Source organism: Mirounga leonina, unplaced genomic scaffold (assembly GCF_011800145.1).
Source record: "Mirounga leonina isolate KUSES-001 unplaced genomic scaffold, KU_Mleo_1.0 Mir_174, whole genome shotgun sequence".
In the NCBI taxonomy this organism is placed as follows: Eukaryota; Metazoa; Chordata; class Mammalia; order Carnivora; family Phocidae; genus Mirounga; species Mirounga leonina.
The window spans coordinates 73,008,922-73,027,808 of NW_023270451.1; the positions used below are offsets into that span (position 1 = coordinate 73,008,922).

The following is an 18,887-nucleotide window of genomic DNA, read 5'->3' on the forward strand; positions in this document are numbered from 1 at the left end:
AGCCTACGTGAGCAAGCCAAAGCCTAAGCCAGAGTGCGTGCACTTGATTCCCAGAATGTGCGATTAAAGAACAATCCATCACAAACAGCCCGAGCCGGCCGCGGGCTGGAGCACCAGGAGCTCAGAGCGGGCGCTGGAGGAACAGAGGGTGCTCCTCACCTCTCCCGAAGAGCCAGCCCTGAGGGGCAGGTGCACGGAGGGGAGGACAAGAGGGGCTCGCCTTTCAGCAAACAGCCCCGTCTCCGTCCCCGGCCGCACCCCAGGCCTCTTCCAACGCATCAAATTATGGCCGAGAACATGTGGACTGAGAGAGTCTCTGTGCGGACACTGGGTTACACTGGCTTATGCTGGAGATAGGAGACTGGTTTTCACTGGAGCGCAGTGGAAGGCTGTGGTGTTTAAGTCACTGTGTCAAAGCACCTTCGTCATGGTCTTAATCGAATACTCATTTGGCTGCCACCACTGCAGGGTGCCCACCCATCCTTGCACGGGGAGATGATCTCATGGGGTGGGCGGGGTGGGGTGAAGAGCACTTTGGGGCAGGCGTGAGGACAGTTCTTCTCATAACTTGGTTTCCGTGGCACCCTTCGGGCACTCTCCTGAGGGATCCTGGAAGAGGCAGGCGAACAGGCTCATTCCCCGCTCACCTTTCCCAGCTTCTAGCCTGGGCCAGAACGGGAGGTACTGGGTGCAGGGGGACGTGCAGGACTTGGTGCCAATCCCGCAGGGGAGGCGGTACACCTCCAATGCCTTCGTAGTCTCCTCAGACTCCTCTTGGATTTGATTCCACACCAGGAGGCCTCTCTCCTCCAGGCTTCCTAATGGGAGACAGCAAGCAGTCAGCACTGGGCACTGACCAGAGCACCCGCTGGGCTGGAGGAGCCTCTGGCGCCCCCGGCAGGCACTTGTGGGGTCTCCTCTCCGCGCCCTCCACCTGCCAACAGCACCTCCTCCTTCTCTGCCCATTCGGAGTCACAGCTCAGGGCGCTCCAGGGCATTCCCTGAGCTCCCACTGCTGGATGGTACAATCTTCTCTGAACACCATCCTTTCCTCATCTTCAAGGGGCGGGTCTTTCCACGCTTTGTTTCTAGAATGCAGATGCACTTTAAACGTGGAGAGAACAAATGTGGAAAATAGAGTACCACGAAGCAGGTGCTATCCTAAAGGTCCTCTCAAGAGGCCGTGGGAGGTTCAAGAAGGGAGCATTGAAAGCCATCCATGAGGGTGGCCCTGCACTCCTCACTGCGACATCCTCAGCACCCAGGGACTCGGTTTGCTCCTCACCACATGTATTACCCTCTATTCTCATTGTCTGTTCTCTTGTCTTTCTCCCCTGTTAGCCTGTGGGTTTCTGGAAGGTGGAAGGCATGTCTTTCTGCTCTTTGTATTCTCAGTACATAGCACCTGGAACACAGCAAGTGTTCAATGGGTTTTTATGGAAAGAAAGAAAAGAAAGAGAGAAAGAGAAAGAGAAAGAAAGAAAGAAAGAAAGAAAGAAAGAAAGAAAGAAAGAAAGAAGAAAAAGAGAGAGAGAAAGAAAGAAGGGAGGGAGGGAGAGAAAGAAGGGAGGGAGGGAGAGAGAAAAAAAAGGAAGGAAGGAAGGAAGAAAGAAAGAAAGAGAAAGAAAGAAGGGAGAGAGGGAGGGAGAGAGAGAGAGAGGAAGGAGGGAAGGAAGGAAGGAAGGAAGGAAGGAAGAAAGAAAGAAAGAAAGAAAGAAAGAAAGAAAGAAAGAAAGAAAGAAAGGAAGGAAGAAAGAAAGAAAGAAAAAGAAAGAAAGGAAGGAAGGAAGGAAGGAAGAGGGCACCTGGGTGGCTCAGTTGGTTAAGCGACTGCCTTCAGCTCAGGTCATGATCCTGGAGTCCCTGGATCGAGTCCCGCATCGGGCTCCCTGCTTGGCAGGGAGTCTGCTTCTCCCTCTGACCCTCCCCCCTCTCATGTGCTCTTCTCTCTCTCATTCTCTCTCTCTCTCAAAATAAATAAATAAAATCTTTACAAAAAAAGAAAGAAAGAAAGAAAGAAAGAAAGAAAGAAAGAAAGAAAGAAAGAAAGGAAGAAAGAATACATGTATTCTCTCTCTCACCAATCAGACTTTGGGCTCTTAGCTGTTTTTGTTTCTAGTGTGTTTCTCACCTTAGGGCCCTGTTTAGCTGAATTGTGTCCCCTCAAAAATCATAGGTTGAAGCCTTAACCTCCCTACTTCAGAATGTGAATATATTTGGAGATAGGACCTTTAAAAAGGTGATTCCATTAAAGATGAGGTCTTTAGGGTGGGCCTTAATCTAATCTGACTAGTGTCCTTATAGGAAGAGCCTAGGACACACAGAGAGACACCAGAGATGCACCCACCCAGAGGAAAGGCCATGTGAGGTCACAGCAAGAAGGCGGCCATCTGCAAGCCAAGGAGAGAGGCCTCGGGAGAAACCAACTCTGCCAGCACCTTGATCTCAGTCTTCTAGCCTCCAGACTGTGAGGAAATACACTTTGGCTGTTTAAACCGGTCCAGGGTGTTTTGTTATGGCAGCCCTAGAAAGCTAATACGGGCCTGTATGTCCCACCCAGAGGCAGGGCCTGCTCAGGATATGCTGTGGTCAGCCTGACATGGTAATAAGGGTCAGAGAAGCCATGTGGGTGGCCCAAATGCTGCCTATCTACCCACACCACCAGCCTACAGAGTGAAGGCGAGCCCTACCAGGGATGGTGTTGTCCAGGAAAAAGCCCAGAAATCCACCAACAAACATGCCCGTGGTCAGCAGCACCTGGATGACCTGGTCCAGTTGGAGAATCCCTAGAGTGAAGACAAAAGTAACAGGGATTCCCAGGGACCAAGGTCCCCACTGGCCCTGCTCCTGGAGTGGTCACAGTTTAGAAGACAGAGAATCACCTGTCTGGAGCATCTCAGAGTTCTTGTTCACCCAGCTGGGAATGGCGAGCCCACAGTAGATGGAGAAGCCAAAGATAAAGAGGTTCCTGGATGAGTTCATGTCCACGTACTGCAGGAGAGAGGCCACCATGGAAGCCCAGAGTCATCAGCACCTGTTCTGCATAGCAATCTAACTCCCCTCCAAGTGCCCACTCCCCTCCCACTGCCACCAGGGGTGGGGGGTACTAAGGCTGGACTCCTAGCAACACACTCAGTGGGCAAGCCAGGCCCCGATTCCCACTTGGCCCTGGGAATTGAGTGGTCTGAACGACCCAATTCAAACTGATGCAGTTTCTGTTTTTCAGAAGTTTGGATGCTTCTGGCTACTTCTGCCTTCCATTTGGAAGCCATTGTGGTTTCTGGGACCAATGATTCCTTCTCCTCCACTCAGCCCCAGCCCTATTCCCTCCATCTCAATCCCCTTGGGCTCCTTTCAAGAGATTCCCTGGCTGCTCTTCTAGGAGCACCTTGCCTCACCTGCAGATTGGAGATCCCCACGGCGGTGATGACCCCAAACATCACCAGGAACATGCCTCCGATCACAGGGGTTGGGATGGTGGCGAAGGCAGCCCCAATCTTCCCAAATACGCCCATCAGGAGCAGCAAGCAGCCAGCAGCAACCATCACCATCCTGCTCCCCACCTGCGGGGCTCAGGGGATTGAGGGATGAGATGCTCAGCAGGTCTCTGCCTTGCTCTACAAACAACACTCCAGGGGACTTGTAAGAGCCATACAACATGACCCCAAAATGGCCCCCTTACTTGCACGTGGGGTTGGAAAGGATGAGGGTGTGACCTTGTGTCCTGGCCTCTGGCCTCATCTTGTCACTCACTGCTCTATCCCTGCCTTAAAGTCCTGACTCAAGTGCTCCTCCCCTAAGAAGCCTTTCCAGTGAGGCAAAAGGTCTCTCTCGGAAGGCAGTGGCCCAGTGCTTAAAAATGGGCATGTGATGGCCCACCCCAGCTCTGCTTCTAACTAGCTGTGTGACTTTGGGCACATTACTTAACCTCTCCAAATAGCCTGCAAATTTACCAAATGGAATGAATAATACTTACTTCACAAACTCATTTTACAAGGCCAGCGTTACCTTGATACCAAAGCCAGACAATGATATTCTAAGAAACTACAGGCCAATATCCCTAATGAATATAGAGGTTAAAAGTCTCAATAAAATATTAGGAAACCAGGGGTGCCTGGGTGGCTCAGTTGGTTAAGCATCTGCCTTTGGCTTGGGTCATGATCTCAGGGTCCTGGGATTGAGGCCCATGTTGGCCTCCTTGCTCAGTGGGGAGCCTGCTTCTCCCTCTCTGTGCATGTGCTCTCTCTCTCTCGTAAATAAAATCTCTTAAAAAAATATTAGGGAACCAAATTCAACAGCCCATTAAAAGGATCATATGCTGTGACCAAGTGGGATTTATCCCTGGAATGCAAACATGTTTCAACATGCACAAACAATAAATGTGACACACCACATAAACAAAATGAAAGATAAAAACTGTAAAATCATGCAGAAAAGGCATTAGACAAAATACAACATCTTTTCATGATAAAAACTCTCAATAAACTCTCTATACCCATAGAAGGAACATACCTCAACACAGTGAAAGCCATAAATGACAGCTGAGATGATATGAATATAGAGAATCTAAGAATATAGAGAAAATCCTAAAGACCAAGAAACTATCAGCCCCAATCAATGAACCAGTAAAGTCACAGAATAGAAAAATCAACACACCAGTTGCATTTCTATAAGCTAACAACAAAATATCTGAAAAATAAAGAAAACGATCCAGTCACAATAGCATCAAAAATGATAAAATACTTAAGAATGAATTTAACCAAGGGGGTAAAGATCTGTACACTAAAAACTATAAGACACTGATGAAAGAAATTGAAGAAGACACAAACAAATGGAAAGATATCCTGTGTTCATGGATAAGATTTAATGTTGTTAAAATGTCCATACTACCCAAAGCGATCTATAGATTCAAAGCAATCTCTAACAAAAATCCAATGGCATTTTTCACAGAAATAGAAAAAAATCCTAAAATTTGTCTGTAAACACAAAAGACCCCGAATAGCTAAAGCAATCCTGAGAAAGAAGAATAGAACTGGAAGCATCACACTTCCTGATTTCAAACAATACTCTAAAGCTGTAGTAATTAAAACAGCTGGCATAAAAATGTGTCTACATAGACCAACAGAACAGAATTCGGAGCCCCAAAATAAACCCATGCATATATGGTCAACTAATATTTGACAAGGAAGTCAAGCATATTCAATGGGGGAAAGGATAGTCACATCAATAAATGGGGTTGGGAAACCCAGAGAACCACACACAGAAGGATGAAATTGGACCTCTACCTTGCACCACTCAAAAAATTTAACTCAGCATGAGTTAAAGACTTAAAGGTAAGACCTGAAACTATGAAAGTCCTAGAAGAAAACAGAGGGGGAAATCCCCTTGAAATTGGTCTTCACAGTTTTGGGGGGTATGACACCAAAAGTACAAACAACAAAAGCGAAAGTGAACAAATGGGACCACATCAAACTAAAATCTTCTGCTCGGCAAAGGAAGCAATTGACAAAATAAAAAGACATCTTACAGGATGGGATAAAATATTTGTAAACCATCTATCTGATCAGGGATTAATATAAAAAATGTATAAAGAATTTATACAACTCAATGATAACAACAACGATGACTTAAAAATAGGCAGAGAAACTGAACAGACGTTTCTCCAAAGAAGACATCCAGATGGCCAACAGACACACGAAAAGATACTCAACATCACTCATCATCAGGGAAATGCAAATCAAAACCACAATGAGGGGTGCCTGGGTGGCTCAGTCGTTAAGCGTCTGCCTTCGGCTCAGGTCATGATCCCAGAGTCCTAGGATCGAGCCCCGCATCGGGCTCCCTGCTCTGCGGGAAGCCTGCTTCTCCCTCTCCCACTACTCCCGCTTGTGTTCCCTCTCTAGCTGTGTCTTTCTCTGTCAAATAAATAGATAAAATCTTAAAAAAAAAAACAAAACCACAATGAAATATCACCTCACATCTGTTAGGTTCAGTTATAAAAAAGATAAAAAATAACAAGTGTTGGTAGAGATGTGCAGAAGAGGGAAACTTTGTGTGTTGTTGATGGGAACATAAATTGGCAAAGCCACTATGGAAAACAGCATGGCTTTTCCTCAAAAAATTAAAAATAGAATTACCATATGATCCATCAATTCCTCTTGTGAGTATTTATGCAAAGAAACCAAAACTTTAACTTGAAAAAATATCTGCAACCCATGTTTATTGCAGCATGATTGACAACAGCCAAGACATGGAAACAACCTAAATGATGGATGAGTGGAGAAAGATGTGGTATACACACACACACACACACACACAGAGGAATATTATTCAGCCATAAAAAACGAAATCTTTCCATTTGCAACAACATGGATAGACTTTGAAGGCATTATGCTAAGTGAAATATGTCAGAGAAAGACAAATACCATATGGTACCATTCATATGTGGAGTCTAAAAAAGCTAAAATCAGGGCGCCTGGGGGGCTCAGTTGGTTGTGTCCAACTCTGATTTCAGCTCAGGTCATGATCTCAGGGTTGTGAGATTGAGTCCCGCCTCAGGCTCCACGCTGGACACGGAGTCTGCTTCAGATTCTCTCTTTCTCTCCCTCTTCCTCTGCCCCTCCCCACCCCTGCTCACACATTCTCTCTCTCTTAAAAAAAATAAATAAAATAAGTAAAAAAATAAAAAAGCTAAATTCACAGAAATAGGGTAGAGTGGTGGTTACTAGGGTCTTCAGGGTGGAAAAAATGGGGAGATGTTCGTCAAAGAGTACAAACTTCCAGTTAGAAGATGAGTAAGTTCTGGGGACCTAATGTACAATATTGTGATTATATTTAATAAAGCCGAATTACACACTTGAAAGTTGCTAAGAGAGTAGATCTTAAACGTTCTCACCATAAAAAAAAAAAAATGGTAATTATGTAACATGATGGGAGTGTTAGGTAATGGTGGTCATCACATGGCAAAATGGAAGAGTATCAAATAAACACACTGTACAGCTTAAACTTACACAATGTTATATTATAATCAAGTATATCTCAGTAAAGCTACGGGGGAGGAGGCGGGAAGGAAAATCCATGTGTCTGGAGCGCAGGGGGACAGAGAGACACATAGGAGATGGATGAAGAGCAAGGCAAGGGCTCCACCATAAAGGGCTGTAAGGGCCACAGAGAGGAGCTAGAATGAAATCCAGACACAAGGCATAAACAAAATGCGGTGTATATCTATGGAGTGGAATATTACTGGACTGTCTGTGGACAGTCCTGGACATTCTGCTAAGTGAGATAAGCCAGTCACAGAAAGACAAATACTGTAGGATGAGGTCCCTAGAGTCGTCAAATTCATAGAAACAGCAACTAGAATGCTAGTTGACAGGTGCTGGGGATAAAGGAGAATAAGGAGTTGTTTGATTGGTGCAGATTTCAGTCTTTATGTCATGCGTCTTTAACCACAATTAAAAGTATTTTTTAAGTATCTTTAAAAAGTGGCAACTACTGAATTCACTAATGCAGCAGTGATAAAGTAGCAGATCCTGCCTTCGCTTATTGTTCTTTCCAGTCTAAGAGCTTATTTATTTAAATGTCTTCCTGACAAGACATGCGGTAAGGATTTCCCACATCAAAATGAATTTTTTGGTTGTGTTTATAATCCTCATAAGGAACAAGAAACAAAGACCTGCATCAAAGCTAACGAAAACACAGCCCCGCCAATATTTTTGCTTTAGCTCCCTGAGACCCGTGTTGGACTTTTGAACTCCAGATCAAGAGAATGACAAATCCGAGTTGTTTGAAAGCACTGCGTTTGTGATCATTTGTTGCAGTCACAGGTGGGTGACAGATGCAGGCACCCAGCCTAAGGTCACGGGCGGCAGACTTACCCTGGTGATGCCCAGCGCCCCGACGTTCTCGCTGTAGGAGGTGGTGCCGTTCCCTGTACCCCAGGCCCCCGCCAGAAGACAGCCAAGACCCTCAATGCCGATGCCGCGGTTGACCGCGTGCCTCGGAGGGGGTGGGGCCCCCACCAGCCGGGCACAGGCATAATAATCGCCTACTGACTCCACCATCGAGGAGATTACCCCCGCAACGATCCCAAAGACCCCAGCCAGGCTGATGGTGGGGAGGCCCCACTGTCCTGCAAGAACGAGGCAGAGGGAACGTTAATCCAGAAGACAGCAGGTTGCTGAGCCCAAAATAACTTCTCTGCTGGAGGGGGTCTTTGGAAGGCTTGAAAGACCAGGCAGTGTATCTCCCAACCCCACAACTGTCCGGAGGCTTTGGCTTGGACTCCTGCCCAACCATTCCTCCCCGAGGGCAAGTCAGACACCCAGACCTTGAGGTCACTGTGAGCAAAAACAGCCAACAGCAGGGCCCCTTCCTGGGCAGATCTTGAAGCATTTGGAGGCAGACATTCTTATTCAGGGAGGAACGAGCTCCACAGTCCACAGGGCCAGGCCAGCCCTCCCTGGACCTGGTTATTAATACCCCTGAGCCAAAAGTGCTGGGAAAGGCAACCAGAAGTGGGCTAAGGGATGGCCTTGACCTCATATTTTTTAAGTATCTGACTTAGAAATGTTCTAAGTCAGCCCAAGGCTCCCTTAGGTAGAATCTAACTAATCCAGGAAGACTCCCAAAGGTCTGGCTAGAAGGTCGAGACCTCTCTGATCTGCCCGCTCTCAGACCATGGGTTCTGAGTATCATGGAGGAGGGGATGAGAAGAAGGTCCAGGAGTGGGAGCCTTTGGTCTAACACCCCCAGAGGATTCTTAGGACAACCCAAGGGTCTCCTTCTCTTAGGGGTCTCCCATAGACCCCCTAGGGCCTGCTCTTCCTTGTCAGATCTTTTGGAGGAGATTTATCCCCTGGCTCTATTCAACTCTCCATTCAGTGCCCTTGACCCCATGGACAGTCCTGGAAAACACGTGTCCCTGGCAGAAAGGAGCCCTATCTTCTCATTACCTGGGTAAGGGAAGCGAAACCAAGGAGCCTGGCTCAGCACATCGCCTTTGGTGTCAGTACGGGCCAGGTGCCCATAGGCGGTGGGGGCTGTAGGAAGGGCGTTGGTGACTGTGAGCACGAAGCAGAGAAGCCACGAGATGCAAAGCGCCAGCAGCACCTGCAGAGGGAGCCCCTTCACTACCCAGCCCAGGGCCCAGCCCCTGCCGACACCTTCCAGAGGTGCTGGGCCAGGGAGGGAGGTCGGGGAGGCTCTCTGAAGTGAGGAGATGCTGGGCTACTGGCCCTTGCAATGACCACTGCAATCTGTGTCATTAGCACGTTAAAGAAATGTAGGATATAAACCATGGAAAACTTTGTGTCAAATAGAGGCAGAAAGGTCTAGCAGAATAGGCAGAGCCTGGGTCCGAAGGACTACTGTCTGTCTCCCCTTCCACTGTTGGCTGGTCACATGACCTTGGATCAAACTCTCCGAGCCTCAGTTTCCTCGTCTGTACAATAAAATGACAATCAGTGCTCTACAGAGCCTGAAGCTTTACTGATACTTAATTCCTGGTGGCAGAACCCCAGAAAGGTGTATTTTTAGTGATGTCCTCAAGTGATTCTTGTGCATGCAGAATGGTAGAACCACCAGCCTGCAGGGCGGTGAGAGATCAGTGATATGTGGAAGTATCTTTTTACAACGTGAAATGTAGCTCACAGTTAAATTAAACCTGAAAACGTATTGGGTGGTTGGCAGCCACACAAACTAACACCAAGATGCAAATCCAGCAGAGGAATGTCTGAAAAGTGAGGGACCAGTGTTGTCACGAGCCACCGAGAACTTGATCTGAGCAACTGGGTCCTCAGTTTTCTATAATTAGCCATGAACCTTGCTATGGGGACGGCCCCAGGAACATGTGACAAGGATGTCCCACACGGGTGCCCAGAGCTGCGACCTAGGGCAGGGTTCTCTGCTCCGGGATGAGAAGCTTTGCAGAGCGACAGGGACGGCATTACACCAACAGCCAGGGAGCATTCCCACGGCCGGTGGGGCTCCCCTCAGCCTCCTTCTATGGCAGAGGAGTGGGGGTCAGGGAGGAGAGACCCTGCACACGGGGAAGCATTTGCTTTGGGAACCTACTGGGAGTGCGAGAGGCTGCCCTTCACTCTCTGGGGCACTTAGTCCCCTAAGAAGGGAAGAGGGCAGGGGTGCTTCTTACCGGGAAGACCTGAAACAGGTAGAACTTAGACATGTGACACTTTTTCTTTCCTCCATAAATCGGCACTGGCACGGCGACGTTTTTCAGGTACTGAGAAAACAGTACGATGAGGAAGATGGTCCTGAAACAGAAACAAGCCATGCCCAGCCTGGCAAGCTGGGGCTCGTCCTGAGCAAGGGTCCAGGAAGCTGAGCCACCACGCGTCTCCGGGACGGGGTGGCTGGGCCACACTGGGAGCGTCCCCAAGGAGGCAGGCCCCATCCCTGAGATGGTGGGGCTGGTCCCTTTCAGAGCTGCTGGTGGCTAGAGAGGAATACCGGGAAGGGGGGCTGTTACTCCCGGCGGGTCAGCAGCTGGACAGATCCCAGCAGGTGGAGCCAGTGAGGCCCGAGTCGGAGACTGTCTTCTCTCCCGGGTCATTGTGCAAGTCCTAGTCCTCTTGGTCAGACCATCACCGCGGCGTGAATGAGCATGTCCAGTGCCAACCCCAAGTCCCTTCACAGCGCTGTGGAAATGCCTAAGGCCTCTTTTTTCCCTAAAGCCTTCCTGATCCTCCCCGTTGGCTGTCATCACCCCCTGCCCTGGACCATGCACAGCATTCTATGATGCTCATCACTGTCTCCTGGTGTTATAGCTCCTTGGACCTGAGGCTCATCTCTCTCCTACACTATAAGATTACTGAGAGCTGGAGCGATGTCTTTGCACCCTTCCCAGGTACCAGAGGTTTACAAACATTGGCTCAGTGAAAACCTAGCAGGCAGAGGACCCGCAGTATCAATGTTCTGTAAACACTAAGTATTCTTATATACCGCCTGTCATTAACTTACGGTTTCTGAGGACTAATAATGTAACAAATAGTAGTAATAACTGATGGTAGCAATTTCACCACTTTTTAAGTATCATAATGTTTATGAAACTATCTGTAAACCACAAGAGTTTGCCAATATCCAGAACACATTATTCCTACTGGGTAATCTTCCACCAGAAAGAACTGAGCTGACACTCCATTCCCAGAGAGCACTTACATGGCAGCAATCCCCCAGTGGATCCCAGCGTTATTGCCCGCAGAATCAAAGAGAGGCAAGGCCACCAAGGAGATGGTTGGAGCGATGGTCAAGGGGCCAATGAAGCGCATGAGAAACCCAATGAGGCCTGAGAATCCCACTAGCATCTGGACACAGGAAGCAACCATGATGGCGCCCTGCAACTGAAGAGAGAAAGTACAGCTCAGACACCCTGAAGCTTGCAGAGACTGTGGGCCTCAGCCCAGTTCCAGCCATCATGGCAAACCCAGCTGTGCAGCCCACTTCTAACCCGGGCCCCCCCAGGTGCCACGCACAGAGGCAGTGCAGGATCAAACCTGAACCCCAGAGCAATGGAGGCAAGGAGAGCCCTGTTCTTGCTCCTCTCTCCGGCTCTGGATTTCCAACTACTTGTTGGACATTTTCACTTCATTTGGAGGTTTTCAGGAAATAGCTTTCAAAAGTATTTACTGGTCACAGTGATGATGATGATGTTAACTGACATCACTCCATAGCGTGTTGAACCTCTTGCGGCTTTATTTTTCTGTGTTCCCACTTTCTATTGCAAGATATGGCAAATTTTTTTTCTGCCACATAGTGAATATTTTAGGCTTGATGGGCCATATGGGCTCTGTTGAAACTTTTTCAGACAAGATGTGAACAAATGAGCCTCGCTGTGTTCCAATAAAATTTCATGTGTAGACACTGAAATTAGAATTTCATATAATTCTGACATATCATGAAAAAGTAGTCTTCTTTTTCAACCATTTAAAGTGTAAAACCATTCTTAACCTGTGAACTATATAAAAACAAGCAGCAGGCCAGATTTGGTTCATGGACTGTAGTTTGCCAACCCCTGATCGACTGGACTGATTAAATTTACTTAAAGCCTCCTTTCTTACTCTTCTAGTTTGGATGTTATGCATTCCATTTTATCCCTGATAACTTTTCCTTGTTTTAAAGTCTGCTCTTTCTGAAAGTCATAGAGCAACTCCTACTTTATTTTGATTAGTGTTAACATGGTATATTTTTCTCCATCCATTTACTTTCAATCTCTATGTGTCTTCATATTTATTATTTTAAAGATATTTATTTATTTGAGGGGGGCACAAGCAGGGAGAGAGGCAAGGAGAGGGAGAAGCAGGCTCCCCTCTGAGCAAGGAGCCCAATGCTGGACTCGATCCCAGGACCCTGGGATCATGACCTGAGCCGAAGGCAGATGCTTAACTGACTGAGCCACTCAGGTGTCCCTATGTGTCTTCGTATTTAAAGTAAGTTTCTTATAGACAACATATAGTTAGGTCATATGTATTTCGTAACCACTCTGACAGTCTCTGTCATCTAGTTGGTACATTTAATCCATTGACATTCACAGTGATTATTGATATGATTGGGTTGATATCTACCATACTCATTACCGTTTTCTATTTGTTGGCCTTGTTCTTTGTTCCTATTTTTATCTTCTACTCTTTTTGTGGTTTTAATTGAGCATTTCATTTTTCTTCTCCTTTCTTAGCATATCAGTTATACTTCTTTCTTTCTTTCTTTTTCACTTTTTTTGAGTGGTTGCCCTAGAGTTTGCAATGTACTTTTACAACTAATCCAAGTCCACTTTCAAATAACACTATGCCAGTTCATGGGTAGGGTGAGCACCTTATAAAACAAAATAATCTTAAATCCCTCCTTCTCATCCCTTATATCATTGCTGTCACTCATTTCACTTATATCTAAGGACACATAAGTAGTTACATAAAAACTACCAGGTACTGAAAGGTGAAGTTTGGACTGGTCTAAGGTGTTAAAAACTGAACTTGCCTCCTCTTCCCAGTTTTTTACTTTTTCTGCTACCACCATGTCCTTAAAATAGAACGACTGTTCACTTTCACTTCCCCGTTACTTAAAGCCCAGTAAGTAACGACCTTCCTACTGGTCCTATATTTGCATCACCTTCATAGGCTCGTAGAGTGATACACAGTTGGTGTGCTGACCACCAGTGGTTTCAATCCTTGAGATGTGTGTGGATACATATAACTCAGTTAAACAAGGAGAATCTACCTTAGATTCCAATAGGCTGGCTTGGCGAATTCAACCAGTCAATCCAATTAATGAAATGAGGCAAGAACTTTCTCCTACTTACAGCACTGGTGAAAAACACTGGACCAGCAGATGGAGCTCAACTACCACAGACAGGGCTCCGGGTTTGGCTCACTGGGTTGGACCCTTGGAGGTAACGTGGGAAAAAAACAGTGGAGACTATTGTCTTAGGGCAAAAGGAATCTCTACCCTGGGCCCTGGGTTTCAGAGCAGGAATTGGCAAACTTTTTCTGTAAAAAGCCAGATAGTAAATATTTTCGATTTTGTGGGCCATGTGCGCTTTCTATCACATACTCTTTTTTTTAAAAACAACCTTTTAAACTAAAAACCAGGGGCGCCTGGGTGGCTCAGTCGTTAAGCATCTGCCTTCGGCTCAGGTCATGATCCTGGGATCCTGGGACCCTGGGATCCTGGGATCGAAACCTGCATCGGGCTCCCCGCTCCAGGCTCCCTGCTCCACGGGAAGCCTGCTTCTCCCTCTCTCACTCCCCCTGCTTGTGTTCCCTCTCTCGCTGTTTCTCTCTGTCAAAAAAGAAATTTAAAAATCTTTAAAAATAAAATAAAATAAAATGTAAAAACCATTCTTAGTTCGTGAGCAGTTTAAAAAACAGACCTCAGGCTGGATTTGGTCACAGAGCTGTAGTTTTCATACTCCTTTAAAGGACTTTAAAGGACTCCATATATCATAACCACAAAAATAAACAATAAAGGTATTAAAGAAAATATGGTGTCTCTGCCACTTGGGATCCCATGTTTAATGCAGGTACAGCATGACCCATATCCCTAAACACCTCCCTCACTATTAATACTGTTCAAGCCCCAGGGAAATTATTTTCCAGAACGCTTGCCCAGTGTCCTCAAAACAAGATAACTGCTTCTGAATGCGCTGCAGGTTTGTGAGTTGGGCTATGGTAGGGCTGGAGGCAGATGCTTCGTTAGGACGCAGGAAAGATTTGAGCAGAAGTGCTTGAGTAGGAGGAGAGACAAATGAACTCGTCAGATCTTTCTTCTTGGATAGGATGCAGGCAAGAGACTCCTGCATAAGAAACCCCAGGGTTCAGCAGGTCTGCGCCGAAGGGAAATCCTGCCCTGGCATCTAGCAGAGCAGGGTGAGGAACCCCCACTTCTTGTTCTTTGCTTAAGTTTAATTTGGATTTAACGAAGCCAAATATGGGCTCCCCAGGGGGACAGCAGATAAACAAACACCCACAAGCCGCGCAAGTGTTCCGTGATTCATTCTGTTGATGGCACCGTAAAAACAGGCTTCCCTGAAGAAGCACAGCCTAATTTGGAGAAGGCGCTACAGCACATGGCATTCTGAGATTGGCCAGCCTGCCTGGCAAAAACCCAGGGCCCACCAGCTTGACGAGTGAAATTCTTAGGCATATCTTCGTCCAGAGCTACCATGGGATTGTTCTTTAAAGATTCAAGAGCTTGTTAACTCTGGGTCCACCCCGAGATAAAAAGGAAGCACAAGGGCTTGATGAGATTTTGGAGGTACGTGCACCTTCAGCCTGTCTATCAGAGCACAGGCGTGTGCCAAAAGGATGCTTTTGAAAGGGAAGAAGAACCGCAGAAGGTTTGGGCTGCAACTCACGGGTTATGGCTCAGACAGATCTACTGTGCCCTCGCAGCCCAGTGGTCCCTGACATGTTGGTAGTAGAACCCACGCTGAATGAGGACGGACCCTGTCAGAAGCCAGGAGCTTCCGTTCTGCCGTGGGGGTGGGGGTGAGGTTGGGGTCTGGAGCAGCTCCTCCTCCCCTCTCCCTCTTTGACAGACCATTACTAACTAGTCTGCACTGTTTGGAATTAGACCACTGGTGAATGGTGCCAATAACTCTAAGATCAGAGACCCCAACCATATCTCGAGTGAGGCCAGAAAGACATTCAAGTAAGGAAGGACAGATCAACAACATTTGCTAATTAAAGGAAATAGTTATGGGCATGTGGGTGGCTCAGTCGGTTAGGCGTCTGCCTTTGGCTCAGGTCATGATCCCAGGGATCCTGGGATTGAGTCCCGCATTGGGCTCCAAGCACAGCGGGGAGACTGCTTCTCCCTCTGTCTCTCTCCCTGCTTGTACTCTCTCTCTCTCTCTCTCTCTCGCAAAAATGAATAAATAAAATCTTTTTAAAAAATTAAAGGACATAGTTATGGTCGGGTAAAGAAAAGGCAGTTACACGGGAGGGGTTCCTAGGATTCATGAGCCAGTGACAATCCCCCCTCCCCTGGGACAGACACTACTTCACAATGTAACCTAACTCTAGCAACAAAGACTTGAGTTTCACCGTGTGAGTCCCTAAATTCAGAAAGACCGGGTTAGAGCCTTGCTAAAGGTGCTGCTCACCTAACTGAGAAAGGGGGAGGCTGTTAGAGTATTTAACATTTCCACAGAAGACCCTTGGTGGAAGAAGGAAAGCAAGTCTAAATCCAGCCAATGGGCTGAGTTACGTGTGATGCGGCTGACTACGCACACATAGATGCTCGGGATCGCCCCTGTGGGCTTGGGGTGTGGCCAACGACTAGCAGTTTGGCCTGGCAAGTGGATCATACAAGGCTCTATTGAAATTTTACCTTGTGTGGGACAGGAGTTTATATTTAAATCTCAAATATAGGTGGTTCATGGTGATGTCCCTGAGTCTTAAAAAGAGGGAGGAAGTATGATTTTGAATGTAGTCACAGGGCCCACGAGTTGATACCTTGGGCCACAAACCATGTGCACGCGGGCTCCCAAACAACATAATCCCCATCTCCATCTGAAGGCACTTGCGTTGCCCAGGATGGTCCAGATTGTCAACAGCAATGGGCACAGGTGCCTTGGGTGGGAGAATAGGAGGGTGTATGGCCCATCACGGAGCTGGCAGTCTGCCCACGCCTGACATTTCAGAGTATGGGAGGATTTCATGTTTTTTAAAACTGGTATTGACAGTGTTGCTGGTCTGAGCTTTGCCTCTTCTGCAACTGAAGACCCGGCCCAGACTACTACAAAAACGACTGGCCACCCAGATTGCCCACCAGCATGAAAATCAACGTCTGTAGCAAACAGCTCAAGGACTACTTGGCCTCCCTCACCACGTGAGCCAATTCCTACAGTACATCTCCTCTTGTGTGTATCTCTATATTATCCCATTGGTTCTGTTTCTCCGGAGATCCCTGACTGGTACACATACCCTATGATTCAACAATTCCACCCCCACATGTCTATTCAATGGAAATACATAGATAAGTTCACCTAAAACCAAGTACACAGATGTCCATAGCAATACTATCTATAACAGCCAATAACTGGAAACTACCCTTAAACACAGTTCAGGTAACAGCAGAATAGAGAAGTAAATTGCTGTATAATCATATAATGGAACACTACTCAGTAAAGAGAATGAAGAGTCTACCCTGACATATAACAATGGGGAAGACTCCTGTAAAAATCACGTTGAATGGGGGCACCCGGGTGGCTCAGTCGTTAGGCGTCTGCCTTCGGCTCAGGTCATAATCCCGGGGTCCTGGGATCGAGCCCCACATTGGGCTCCCTGCTCCACGGGGAGCCTACTTCTCCCTCTCCCACTCCCCCTGCTTGTGTTCCCTCTCTCGCTGTGTCTCTCTCTGTCAAATAAATAAATAAAATCTTTTTTAAAAAATCATGTTGAATGAAGAAAGCAGGCGCAAACTAGTATGTACTGTGGAGTTCTGTATAGAAAGTTCAAAACCAGGCAAAACTCATCTATGGTGTTAGAAATCAGGTCAGCGATGATCCCCAGGGGAGGAGTGACTGGAAGGAGGCATGACGGGGCTTCTGGGGGTGGCGTTAATGTTCTGTTTCTTGATCCAGGTGCTTGCTGGTAACAGGAACAAGTTCAGCTTTGGGAAATTTACTGTGTTATTTTCTATATGTGTTAACCTAAAATTTAAAAGTTCATTTACAAAAGTACAAGTGCAGACTTTGGAAGGAGGGGGAAAAAAAATAGAACTAGAGCAAGATTATCAAACATACAGTAGGCGTGTGACATTGTCCCCTCCACCCCCCTTGCCCTGTTACCTCTCGGATCCTCTTCTGCCATTCCTCAGTGAACTCAGGAGAGCTGGTGTTCACCAGACTGGCATTGAATGTCCACTCAGGGCACTTCCAAGCAGGCAGGGAGAGCATGGCCAGGGAGGGTGCCACAAAAGCAAACGTCCCTCCCTGGAGAATGGGCAACCTGGAGGAGGGGAATGAGGATGCAGTTACCCTAAGATCCCTTAGCACGGGTTTGAAACTGCGCCCACTGGAGGTTCTTTAATCCCAAGCCCTAGCTTGATTTAGAGGCCATCCATGACCCAGCTGGTCCCAGTATACAGGGAGCTCCTGCCATGCTCCAAGTCAGACCTAGGAACCCTTCCAAACTTTGGACAGGTAGACAAGGTGGGTAGGGGAAGACAGGCAGACTGAACCCCAGTCTTGGAAAGACAAACCCAGGAGGCACTGGGACAAATGATTTGGAGACAGCACAGAGCTCAGCAAGCATGTAGAGTGCGTGCCATTGGGTACCCTGGTCCCAGAGAATGTTCCCCAGAACCCAGGATAAAAGCATAGCTCCCATGTGGAGTTCTCCCACCAAGAGATGCACAGCCTAAAATCTGGGTTGCCAGACTCCTTTGTGTCTTCAGAAATGATCAGCAATCCCAGACCTTGACCTTCAAGCCTCCTTTTATCACATGGACAAAATGGTTTTTAGGTCAACTATCAAGGCAAGTTCCTTCCATCCAGGCTCTTCTTACTCCTGCCTGGCTTCTCCCTCTGGCCTCTGGGAGAACTTCTAGAACTTTCTTCCCTTTGAGATAAACGCAGCCTGATAAGTCAACCTCCAACAATCCTCTCCTATTAGATCAGAGGCTATCAAGGCTAGCCTAGTCTGCCCACCCATGACATTAACATCAGGGGAAGGATGGCACAGAGGCACCCCAGCATCTTGATACACCCAGTTCAGATACTTTTTTCTTCACAATACAAGAAGGGTATTTTTGAACTCAGAATTTCACAAAAACCTCTTAAAGGATTATTCTCAAGAATGACCAAGTACATCCGATGTAATGAAAATATAAATTTGATGGAAGAGTTTTCCTGCCTAAGAGGCCTTGGTATCTTGGCTGAACATTAGAATCGATGATGCCTGGGCATCACCTTCAGACAAATTAGTGGGCTTGTCTAGGAGTGCACCCAGGTATGGAGTGTACTTAAAGCTCCAGGGGATTCTAGTGTGCAGCCAGGGTTGAGGACAACTCATCTACATCCATAAATCTAGACCCATAAGGCTCCAAAGTAGAATAGAATACATGGTGGTATGGGTATGTGTGAATACTTTTTTAATTTAAAAATTATGAATCTAAATATCTGGACAGAGAGGGAAATATGCTCTACTTAGATCTTTACAAAATCCCCTTGAGCTTTAAAATGAACATATAAACCAGAGTATGTGGGTATAACCAGAGTTACATAAGACAGAACTTGTGTTTTAAGGTTTTGCTATAATTCCATATGCACATTGCACTCATTCACCAAGTGTCTATTGAGGATCTGCCCTGTGGTGGGCAGTGGCTTCCATAATATTGAGGACACCATGGTGAGTAAGACAAAACTCCCA

At 46.9% G+C, this 18,887-nt stretch overlaps 1 protein-coding gene across 2 annotated transcripts in view; it reads right to left on the reverse strand.

Moving 5' to 3' along the window:
- Positions 1-18,887, reverse strand: part of LOC118021121 (solute carrier family 23 member 1-like) — a 49,944-nt gene that overhangs the window by 2,281 nt on the left and 28,776 nt on the right. Inside the window, exons 5-13 of one of the 2 annotated variants that reach the window (XM_035021160.1) lie at positions 17,306-17,465; positions 11,179-11,360; positions 10,154-10,274; positions 8,955-9,111; positions 7,878-8,131; positions 3,399-3,563; positions 2,883-2,991; positions 2,691-2,786; positions 648-818 (exon numbers count right to left, since the gene is read on the reverse strand). In XM_035021160.1, the coding sequence (XP_034877051.1) occupies positions 648-818; positions 2,691-2,786; positions 2,883-2,991; positions 3,399-3,563; positions 7,878-8,131; positions 8,955-9,111; positions 10,154-10,274; positions 11,179-11,360; positions 17,306-17,465 (1,415 nt within the window). Of the gene's footprint in view, positions 1-511; positions 819-2,690; positions 2,787-2,882; positions 2,992-3,398; positions 3,564-7,877; positions 8,132-8,954; positions 9,112-10,153; positions 10,275-11,178; positions 11,361-17,305; positions 17,466-18,887 lie in introns of those variants that run through there. The other variant, XM_035021161.1, reaches the window with a different exon arrangement.